This window comes from Seriola aureovittata, chromosome 2, assembly GCF_021018895.1.
Source record: "Seriola aureovittata isolate HTS-2021-v1 ecotype China chromosome 2, ASM2101889v1, whole genome shotgun sequence".
Lineage (NCBI taxonomy): Eukaryota > Metazoa > Chordata > Actinopteri > Carangiformes > Carangidae > Seriola > Seriola aureovittata.
In genome coordinates this window covers 18,091,366-18,103,440 of record NC_079365.1, presented here as the reverse complement: position 1 = coordinate 18,103,440, position 12,075 = coordinate 18,091,366, and the positions used below count along the sequence as shown (strand labels likewise).

Here is a 12,075-nt window from a genome sequence, read left to right as displayed (position 1 = left end):
ATTGTAAAAATTTTCCCTCCCTCTACTGTTAATAGTTCAGCTGAACCAAGTGGAGAATATCCACAAAGCACTAATTGGCAAGCTAGGTGTTGTACCTGCAAGTCATGGTTACTGGTTTTTGTTTTTTTTACACTTTATGCATCATGTTGTGTTGACTTTGTCTGTACTGTATTTCCTGAGCTGCACATACATCCCTTCCTCATTCTGAAAGTTAGATGCAGACGTTTGAAAGCAAAAGTAGAAAAAAAAAAAAACTGATTTTGTCTTGTGTCAGCAGCCACAACTCCAAAACTCAAAAGGATCTCCATAGCAGAGGCCCAAGAGCAGGGGTGGGGGGGTGGGGGTGGGGGGATGTAGCTATGTGAGCCCTTTTTAAAAATGCACAGTGCTTATTTCAAACACTGATAAGCATAGCCACATTGTATAATCACAAATAAACTGTATCTATTTTCATTGTGAACAGTTTTTTTTTCTTTCTTTTCCTTATGGCTGCACTGAGACAGAGTGCTCGCAGCCTGCCGAGCACGTAATGGAACTCATAAACAGTGTTATCACTGAATCCTGAGCCATGGAACGGACTTCCATCTGCTCGCCACTGGAAGGGAAAGAAATGAGGAGAGGCTATGTGAAGAGAAATTCCTACAGTCTCTCTTTCCTATCAAATGTATCTGATGATGTGCGTAAACTAGACTGAGCTTTACTTTCACTCACCACTTAGCTGCATCTACAACTGATGCTAACACACACCCCGATGAAAGGAAAGCAGACGATCCTTGCTGTGTGGATAAAGCCACATTAGGCAATTGATCAGTTAGTATTGTGTCAATATAGACTTCACCTTAAAATCCCATTTTGACTGCAGCTTCTCTCTCCTCCTGAGCTCTCCCATCCCTCTGTTGTCTCCTTTCCTAGTGCCTTTCCTCACTTTCTATCAACTGCTGCTCTGCTCACAGCTTTGATCAGGCTTGTGGTTGCTGTGGTGACCCAACAGTTTGGTAATTTCAGCTTCTTGATTGCAGACCGATGTAATTTGTTTAAGTGTCGCTCTCCAAGGTAGAAATGTACTTTGCTTCTTTTTTTTTTTCTTCCCTGCTTCGACTCCTTTCTCTCTACCTCAACTTCTGTATATTTTTTTTTTCTCAAATCTCACCCCTTATATTTCTCTGCTGCTTCAACAGAGACCTCTTGAAAACTCATGCTGTTCTTCACTCAAGTAGGGAGACGTTGGTGAAGTCTATGATATCTCAGAATGAAAGAAGCATTAAAGTATACAACAAACATAACAAACAAGTAACGAGAAACGCTACAATAAAAAGAGCGCAGAGAAAGAGAAAACGTTCAGGTGTGTCAGTAAGCCTTCAGTCAGCAGAAGTTTGGCCAACTGTGATGCAGCGTGTTAGCCAGGAGGGAGGGTTGAGAGAGCGGCCCCCATGTCTAAATCCCACTGATCGATCCCTCTGGCTGACAGGAGATGGGAATCAATAGTCAGAGAAATCCAGTGAGCCACACTGCAGACCTTGATTTTCCCATTTCAACACATGGCCAACACCCATGAAATGTTATTTTAAAGGGTAAACCTGCTGCCTCTTTGCCCCTCTGGTCAGAGCAGGGTCAAGAAAAGAGAAATAAAAATAGACTGATGGCACTCATAGTTTTCTGTTATCTGTACATTTTCCCTTTTTTTTTATGTAGACAGCAACATATGTTGTCTTAGAGCTTAAATTATTGCGGATGAATTCATTCATTGATAGAAAACTGTTCCATCTTCTTCTTCTGTTTTCTTTTTTGATTATAGAGCTGACAGTAGAGAGATGGCAGAGAATGGGAAATAACATGACAACAACAATAACTGTGGTCCCCAAATGGACTTGAAACAGGGATGTTGCAGTTCATTGTGTATGCTTCAAGTCTTTAGGCCACCAGAGCACTCTGATCAAAACAATTTTAATGACTGATTAATTGTTTAAGTCAATAATGATTTAAAAATGACACTGACCGGTTTCAGCTTCCCAGATTTGACAATATTTCTATAATTATAAATTGAATATCTTTGGGTTTTACACTGCTGGTTGGCCAAAAGAAGCGATTTGAACACATGATCACTATAATAATACATTTTATAAACTAAACATATTTGACAGCTGCAGCCAGGTGCCATCTTTTCTTGTCCCAGTTAAAAGGCATGTCTCTAGGAAAACTTTACATTTTCTGTCTGATGTTTTTCTCTGGGATAATGCAGAGTCTGCCAAGGTGTGGCTGAGGAGAGATGCCTGTTTAGGGTTTTAGTGTTTGCTCGGCGTATTCTGTCCCTGCTGTCCTTGGTGCCTGTCTGCAGATATCTTAAAGTAGGCACCCCTTTGTCATTTGAATGTTCAAATCATCGTGAGGGACAGCAAGGCATCTGATGGAAATGATTACGGGGTCGAAAATAACAGGTTTCCCTAGGCCGGCGTTGATTGTTGATTGGCCACTCTCAGTCAGCCTGTGAGGAGGGGGTGGTGACTTTAGGACTCTAAGGACTAACAATGGTAAAATGGCTGAAAAACATCAGTGAAATGAAAAGCTGTATTCAACGTTCCAAGAAAAATGGATCCTAGAAACATTTTGCTCAGATAAGTGGAGCACCGGTGTCATAGCAAGCTGCAGTGTGATTGGACAGAGAGGCCCAGGCTGAGCACCAGATTGTTTGTGATTGGTCACCCCAGCTACGGATGCTGTAAAAAATGTTAGATGTGGATAACTGCATCTGCTTTATCAAATCCCTCTGGAATCCAATGATAGCGTTAATATTGCCATGGCCTGTTTATCTTATTTGTCTTTATTTGGTGTTACACCACCTCTTTCCTGCTTCTCCTCTGATGATCAGATTGAGGGCTTGTTTGGGAGGTATTGGCATGCATGTGTCATGTTGGATAGGCGTTTTATCTGGCACTGTGTCCATGCAGTGTGGTGATGCTATCAGCGTTAAAACCTGCTCCTCAATGGAGCCCTGTCAGCCAACAATGGAGAGCAGCATTACCCAGAGTGCAGCAGGACAAAGCCTTCTTTCCTTATCGCAGGACTGGAATATTCACAGACTGATTTAACCGCTTTTACCAAGGGGAAGTGTCAGGCTCTGAAAGAAAGAGACAGCACAGCAGAGATGGGAGAGAGAGAGAGAGAAAAAGAGAGAGAGAGGGAGGGAAAGAGGAGAAAAATAGGATTTTGTGACCTGCAGGATGTTTACAAAGAGAGATTTAAAGAGCAGAAATTGCAGATTCATTGCCGAAATTGGGGGCATGAAATATAACCATGGAATATGTAACCTTAATATTTTTTAAATTACATATTTTTAATTTCTTAATAATCAAGACTTCTCTCATCCACAACTGTTCTCTCCGTCTCTCTCCTCCCTCTCCCTGTCTTCTATCTCTTGGTTTGCTGCCTATCTTTGCGAGAGTCTTTGAAGTGCGTGTGTAGTTAGGAGGGGGCATGGTGCTCTGTCTGAAGAGGAGCAAGACATTGATGAGATGTGCATGGAGAATGTCATTCACTTTGCTGAATTTGCACTGTGTATTGGAGCTTTAATCTGGGGGCACATTTGTTTATTGGCATACAAATGAACATCTGCATGGAGCTATGCTTGGACGCCATGGTCTCAGCAGCTCCCTAATCGCTTAAAAGCCTGGAGATGCAGAGCATGCCAATGAGAGAGCGAGGGAGAGGGAGGCAGCCCCGCCCAAGGCCTCCGTCATGCACTCCTTTATCTGAGTTTCACTCCAGCTCAGTTGGTCTCTCCCTCCCTCCCTCGCTCTCTCTTTCTTCCAGGCCAACAGTTTAATTTCCAGTTTGCTGGTTGACTCTTTATTGACTTGACATTATAAAGAGGCATTTTTTTTGTAACCTTCAGTGGTTAAGACAACAGCCGCATTTTTCAGACCAGACACCTCAAACAGTGTGTCTGCATTTATTTGCAAAGTGATGTGACAGTGTAACAAATGGCTTCTTTCAGGATAGGGACACTTGGGGGGGAAAAAAAAACTTTAATAATATATAAAGACTCCCAAGAATCAACTGCAATAACCGATATACAAAGATACTCTTGTGTTATTAGAAAAAGGGTTTTAATGAATTAAATAAGAAATAAGTTGCAGTTGATTTTGGGGAGTTTTTCCTTTTTTTAAGGCTTTTCTATACCTGCATTTATATTGTATTGATCTAAGATCAATTTGTTGAGTTTAACCAATAACCATGTATTTTTTGTTGCCTCTTCGTTGCTCCTGTATCTGCAAAATGATGATGGAGATAATGACGATAAGTAGCGTACATGGCAGTTTTAAAAGATAAATTCAGGTCTTTAGTTTATCGAGTGTTTGCTGTACACACAGTGGCCAGGTTTTAGATACATCTAGCTAAAACTACCGCAGTATCAAACAACAGCCCTGTAATTCATGGGTGTTGATAGGCTCAGCTTTTGATGAAAGTGTTTTACAGAGGTGTTTATTCCACTTTGTGGTTATTTTTGACTTCTGTATTGCATTCTAAAATGTATCCACCCTTACTGATGAAAATGCGAAGGATAAAATAACACAATACAGTTAAACAGCACCACAAACTACAGCCTAAAAAATGTACACCGAAAATGAGCCAAAACATTATGGCTACTCACAGTTGAAGTGAATAAAAGTGTGAGTACAAGGAAGAGGAATTTTGTCCACATACTGTATTTTTCCCATTTCAGTGAATAAGCAGTGTGCCTGCACCCACCAGGGATTTAACATCCCCTGAATCAAAACCGCACCACCAGAGAACAAGGTTTCATATTTTATTCACAGGCAACCTCTGCAGTTCAAGATCAAAGTGGTTAAAGGGCTTTTAGATCTCTGACAAATTTCTACATGTCTATGATTAATTTACCACTGTTTGAAAATCATATTTCATGAACTCACCTTTTCACCCTTGTATAAACCTGTGGGCCATATAAACTAAAGCAAATGAGCTGAACAAATTAGTTTTTCATGGTGTATTGTGATTTCATTCTGACGTCTCTCCTTTTAGTGTGAATGCCCTTGTGTATATTTTTCCTTTACATTTCATTCTGCAGAAGAAATTAGATGTCAGTCATTTCTTACTTAACACACGTAAATCGTAATGCACTTGTGTGTCGTCTGTGCACCGGGGTCAAAGTATGTGCTCAGTCTGGAGAATTGCATTCCCTCTAGTTATAGTAGAGGTCTCACCAGCTAATATGGCCTAGTGTTTATCTAGTTCCAATGTCTAGTGTTCATACCGTTTGACATCCAGAGATGGGATATGTGGACACTGTGGAAATTGGGAGACAGAGGGAGGGACAGGTAGAGACAACTAAAGGACTCATATGCTAATTCTGACAAAATACACGTAATACCTTTCATTAAGTCGCTTCCCTTGGATGCACATATGGGAGGACGTACTTCACTGCATATATTGTCTGAGTCTGGACAGCGATGTAAACTGCAACCTGAGAAACATGAGGCAGTAATACTAGTTCCTTCTTTATTCTGGTTGCATTTTCACACTAAGTGAGCAGTTTGTGTGTGTGTGTGTGTGTGTGTGTGTGTGTGTGTGTGTGTGTGTGTGTGTGTGTGTGTGTGTGTGTGTGTGTGTGTGTTGGTTTGTACCTTATGGGCTGATGTGCGTGGGTTAATGAAGAGCAGTAAATGAAATCCTTTATTGTGTTTGATATAATGTCAGCTTCCATTAGGGAAACTGGTGCTAGGAATGATTGCGAGACTATCGGGGCCAGGAGAGAGGTGCATTGTGTGTGTGTGTGTGTTAGTGTGTGTGTGTGTGTGTGTGTGTGTGTGTGTGTGTGTGTGTGTGTGTGTGTGTGTGTGTGTGTGTGTGTGTGTGTGTGCGTGCGCGTTTTTCTGCATGCTTGTGTGCACACCCCAGGGCACGGCAGAGGCACAGAGTGTGTTCTGTAATTATAAAATCATTAGCAGGTGTCCAGAGGAGATATGAATATGACTGTAATCTGTCCCCACCCATGATGGAGCGCTTGTCTCACACTCAAATGTCAACCTGTCTCAGCCAGCCCATTGAGAGAGCTCACAGATTCAAATTCAAAAGATTTAGTTCCAACGACCACACTCAGTCATAACATGTAGCCCTCCATATGACAGCGTTTGGTATGTACAAGCCATTTTTCAGTCGTATTGTTATTCTGTGCTTTACGGGATAAATCATCTCTCAAGGTCCTCTTCACATATGATAAAATTTTGGACTTTAAAGGCTCTGACATTTACTCGCAAGGAAGATTTTGAAGTTTGAAATATGTAACTGCAAGCAAAAAGATGACATTAAAATAATATGTGCATACCAATGACATGAAACATGCTGGCAGAAGAACAACCTCATAGTCAGAGAGACTGACAGGCGTACAGACAAACAAAAGATAGGCAGGCCTGCATCTGGTCAGACATAAAAACGAGCAGACATTGTAGCCCTGGCAAGGAGACAAAGTCACATTGTAATCTAGAGCAGAGGGGCGGTTTCTATAGCAACAGTAGGCATCTAACCTACGCGCCGTTGCTTTTGCTGAAATCTGAAATTGGCAAGAGGAGGCTGGTATTGAGGATAGAGAGATTGGGAAAGATGAAGATAAGGCAGGGCAGGGAGGAGGAGGAGGAGGAGGAGGAGAGATGGGGCAAAGGGAGGAGGGAGGAAGCAGATCGAGATAAGGGTGAGGAGAGGAGGGAGGGTAGGAGACGAGCGGAGGAAGATTGATGTAAGGGAGGGGCTGGAGATCATCACCTGACCTCAGTGTTTGTCTGCTGTTTGGAATTTGTTGGTCCACTCAGCATGATAGATTTAATTTACTGATAGCACTTTGTGTCAGTGGGAATTTCTCAGACTTTGTGTGTTTCAGTGTGTGCATCTGTTGTGTGAGTGTGTAGGCACGGACTTCTACGCACACTCACTCTGTATATATATTCACAAGTGCGTACATGCTGTATATGAGTGTCTGTAAGAATAAGGTTATGTATTATATATGTGTATGTGTGTCCGGGCGCACAGGTCCCAGAGAGAGATGAGTGTGGGATAATTGCTGGCATGGTGTTGTATCAGATGTGTGTTTAACCCAGAGCCTGAGCCCATAGAGACCTATGACCAGCCGCAGCAGATGGCCGTGCAACCCTGGGGGGGCTGCTCAGAGGGTCCTGCTGGCCTAGGACTCGTCCACATTGGAGCCACCTTTTCTGTGCTTGTGTGTGCGGTGTGTCTCAGATCATGTGGTCGGATGTTGTTGCGTTCATGAGTAGAATCGTTGTAACTCTAGGCGCTCGCATAATTATGTTGAGAGGTTTTATTTCCATCATATTGCAAGAGACAACAACTTTATCCCAATTCAAGTACGTTCAAGTAAGTTCGAGTACAATTTATATGTAATCTGAGTGGAAGCGGTAGTGTTTACACAGAGATTATTAATTTAATCAGAAAAACTGTGGTTGTGCACAGTTGTAAGTCTTTATTAATGTATTTGTCAACAACTGTAAATGAAGGTGATGTATAAACAGATAAAGAATTAAAATATAGAACAGGAGAAGTTGTAATCGCTGACAACAGTTACATCTGCTAACAACTACATCATAATGTAGCCCAGTTATTAAATGTTAATATACCGCTTATGATCGCTAAATCTGTGGACTAAGAGTGGTAAGACAGTCGCACAAGGAGGCGTTATGTGTAATACTTCAACTAATGCTGCTAATACTGAAGTTTTATTGTAAGCGGTGATCACTGTATGTACATGGTGCAGGTTCAGCGGGATTGATATGCACAGGGTGACGGTGCAGGAAGGTAAACACGGCTGTCCAGCTGTGCAAACAGACATGATACCAATGACATTACTAGTACAGATATGTGACAAATAGAAGGAAAAGCCAACATAAAATGTCTTAGAAAGGTGTCTGGCACCAGTAGCCACTACCGCAGCTACAATATTCGCTGGCGCACTGATTGTCTAACGCTTCTAAATAACTATAAAATCTCATGGACGTATTTAATCGACTTGAGATCTTTTGACTGCAAAGGCTGTAGAATACATGGATTATTCACATAATTTTTTAGAGTGCCCTGTGCATTTATGTGTATGTTTTCCACTTATTTATTCAGTCTTTTCTTTTATTTATCACCTGTCTGTATATATATATATATAATATATATATATATTTTTTTTTTTTAGCTGCTATGATGGATATACAAAATAACAATGCAGTGAACAAGTGTAAGCAAGGGTGCTATAGTGTTGGACTCCAAACTGAAGTCTGTCTGCAGTAATGTGTGGTATATTTTTTTGAGTGTATTGTTTGTTTGAGTAAAGCTGCTGGACAGTGTCCCTTGGGTGCAAGGAACCAAGCGTTTATTTACAGAAAACAATCCTGAATAATGAGTTGTAATGCCGCAGTAGTGCGAGTAAACTCTTTAGAAGTGAGGGACCAGTCTGAGCAGGACTGGGCTCCAGATCAATCCTGCTGGCAGACACAACAACACTGTTGCTCTGCCACAGTCTCTCTCCCTCTCTTTCTCTTCTCCCTCTGCAGAGGCACGGGCTATTTTTAGCCCTGGCAGCTCTTTCCCCACTGCACCCACCGTCACCACCACCACCACCACCCATCTCTCTCCTCTCAATTCATCCCTTCATATCGCCCCAACCTCAGCCTCCATCCTAACCCTCCAACTTAACCCAATGTGCTCCCTGAACGAACCGCTCTGATCTCTTCCCTCTGCACCTTTCTTTCCATCCTCACTTCCTGCTCTCTCTTACAGAGTTTGGGAGGGAAAGAACAAGTGCCGGTAAGTTGAGAGGGGATGTGTCAAGGGGGTGGGGGGCAAATTGTGCTTCTCCTCTATCTTGTCCACTCTCATTTCCCAAAGACACCAGCTGCGTCCAGGCTGGCCAGCCCCATGTTTGGTGTCAGCGAGAGTTTTCATTATGCTGTGTTTCTTTGGTGAGTTGTTAAGGACTGAACTGAGCTGATGACTGACTCTCAGATTAGCACTGGAGGCCGGCCAAGAACCCGGTCGTGGTATACAGAGAGGCTCTCACGCCGAAGGGAACTGCAAGAAAGATTGGGGGCTGACAGAGAAAGAAAATACTTGTGCATATAGGTGTGTGTGTGTGTGTGTGTGCGTGCGTGCGTGCGTGCGTGCGTGCGTGCGTGTGTGTGTGTGCGTGTCTGTGTGTGTGTGTGTGTGCATGTGTGTGTGTGTGTGTGTTTCTGCACGAGTTAAACAAATGCAGAGATTGTGTGTTTGTGGCAGCAGGAGACAGAGGAAATACTGTGAAGAGCAAAAAGGTGAAAGCGAGCAAGAGACAAACAGATATTGACGGAGCAACGTCAAGCTGAGTGAGGCAGTGTGTAAGACCTACTGTACCTGCACAGAAGACTCGCTCTTTCCCCGTCAGACGCTCTCCCTCAGCAGACCATGACCACAGCTCTTCCAGTGAGGGCGAGTCAGTCACTGTAGTGCCCTTGAGAGCGCATCCTCAGCCAGCCTCCTCATGATAATGAGGCAGTGCCCCACGGACGCTGCTCGCTCCACGCAGCCCCTGCCCGCCCTCACACCTGCCTCTACACGAGATAAGGACAACAGTTCAAAGGAGAAGAGGACGGCAGGGAGGCTAACAGGGGGTCTTGCTCGGGGTAAAGACCAGGAGGTTGGTGGTTGGTCTGGGGCTTCAGCCAGTGACTGGAAAATTTAGTCAGTAATTAGAGCAAAATAGAGTAAGACAATGGCATAAATTTACATTCTTTTTTCTTCTTCCTTTTCTTCTTTTCTTTTTCTCTTTCTCTCCTCCTGTGAGAGCTGAGAAAACACATCCAGCTGAGGTTGATAAGACTCCCAGAGAGAGTAATATTTTGAGTTTATTCTTCTCTCACTCGCAACCCACTTTACTCCATGATACATCTGAGTTCATACGCCACGCAAACGCAGACATTTTCTTTAACAGTTCTCCACAACACATGAAGATGTTCCGACGGTGTTGTAAACACAAGTTCGAACATGTGCCACATACATTGCATCTTATTGACAATAGCATTGCGCAGATGCATTACATCCTTCAGTATCTCTACAGCTATCTGCTCGCCTTTTCATGACTGTCATTCCACATCACACTACTCCTCCTGTGTTCTGTGATGCTGATTATATTCTCATGCTGAACGGTGTGATGGAATATAACCATGACTTTCTCTAGCTTACCACCACGAAGAGACGGGGCTGTTACAGGCGCTGCTATATCTTCTCTCATCACCTGTCTTTTCACTTTTCTTTTCTGCACAGGAGAATGCCATTTCATACTACGATTCCAAAGCGGATTCAGACTATGTGAGTACAGTATGGACTGCTTCGCACTCCCCCGTCTGCCTGCCTTAAACCCCCCCGAATCCTACCCACTCCACTTCCTATCCCTGCCACCCTTTCCTGCAACCCCACCCCAACCCTCCCCCTCCTGGCCTCCTCGGTGTTGATGCCCCTCCCCCACCGCCACCGCCACCACCACCACTGCCACCGCCTCCGGTCACAGGCCCCTGGGCTGTCTGTGTGTGTTAGTGAGGTGACACTGCTTTATGGTGAGTTAGTGTGACAGAGCAGGAGAAGGCCGACGTGCATGTGACAGTGACTTCAGCTGTCCTCCCCCGGTCTAATTTCCAGAGTTTTCTCCTTCTCCTTTTCCTCACGGACCCTAACCGTGTCAACTGCGGACCTGAACTTCAGGGTTGTCAGACCTCTGCGTCCATCAAGACACCTTACACAATACACAAGCCATATCGCGCTTTCATGTACTAGGACACAATTTATATAATGCCTGTCATTCATACTGAAGAATACGAATGACATTCAGAGAAAGGCCTGCAGGCTGGGAAATGCAGTTTCATCCAGAAAAGCCCTGCAAGTCACTGGTCTCTCTCACCACTCTGGCTGCAACCTCCAGTTCCTCCTCAGGATAGGTCACACTCAGAGCCTGTGCCCGCTGATTGATTAAGTTTCATGGAGGAGTGCAAGAAACCCCCCTAGATCACCAAAGCACAAAAAGATGGGAAGAGAGTGAGATAGAGAGGGGAAGAGAGTGAGAAAGGGAGGCGAAGGAGCAATAAATCACGGTGTGATTTTCTCTTTGTGCACACCACTTCTGTGATTAATGACACAGCGCTTTAGGGCCTGTCAGCACATCTAATTGGAGAACATCGGTCATCATTAACATGGCACACACCGAGGCCGAGCCAGTGACACACCCCCTGACCCCCACTTTACCAACCCCACACCCTCCCAAAGACAGTGGCGAAGGTCAGGCAGAGGTCATTCCTCATCCCTGCAACCCCAACAGTGGCCCACCAGTACTCCCCTATCTGAATCTTGATTCCTCCCATGATGACCCATTTCAATTAAGGTACTATCGCTGGAGTGAAAACTCTTTACTATGAGGGAGATATGATGAGAATTCAGTTTCACGAAAGGTAAGTGATTGGTAGGCTCTCTTATCCGAGCCTTGTCTCCTATGTTCCCTGTCCTGTACTCCACACCCTGTTAATGTCTCCACTTGTCACTGTACCCTGATATAAAAGAGCAGTGTGATAATCTAAAAGTCAGAACTGCTCGAGGCCAAAATCTGTCTAATATTGATTCCAGCATTTTATTTGCCACTTTCAGTTGTATACAAATACATACATTAGCACTTTCTTTTAGGTTCTTTGTATATATTCGGACTGTCCTGGTTTCAGCAAGTACAACAGTATTATGTCTTTTTGACCACTGGTTCAAATGCATGTATTTCCTGCAAAAACAGACAAGATTAGCCCCCCCCACACACACACACACACACACACACACACACACACCTCGTCCCCTATAAAAGATTATAAGGTGTGCTTCAACAGAGAGCAGAGAAAGCACCCTGTGTGGAAATGCAAATATTCTTTGGTCTGCATGATCCCACTTTCACTGCAATACTGTCTGGTAGAAAAATATTGTTAGTCATGTCCCTAGGTAGTAATTTACTTTGAGGACAACCATCAAATACATTATTACAACTCTGATTATTGTTATATT

At 43.6% G+C, this 12,075-nt stretch overlaps 1 protein-coding gene across 3 annotated transcripts in view; it reads left to right on the top strand.

Moving 5' to 3' along the window:
* cacna2d2a (calcium channel, voltage-dependent, alpha 2/delta subunit 2a) overlaps positions 1–12,075 on the top strand; it is a 141,074-nt gene that overhangs the window by 75,613 nt on the left and 53,386 nt on the right. For 2 of the 3 annotated variants that reach the window (XM_056391363.1, XM_056391354.1), the window contains exon 5: positions 10,309–10,353. The exons of the other annotated variant lie outside the window; for it this stretch is intronic. In XM_056391363.1, coding sequence (XP_056247338.1) covers positions 10,309–10,353 — 45 coding nt within the window. The remainder of the gene's footprint in view (positions 1–10,308; positions 10,354–12,075) is intronic. 3 annotated transcript variants of the gene reach the window in all.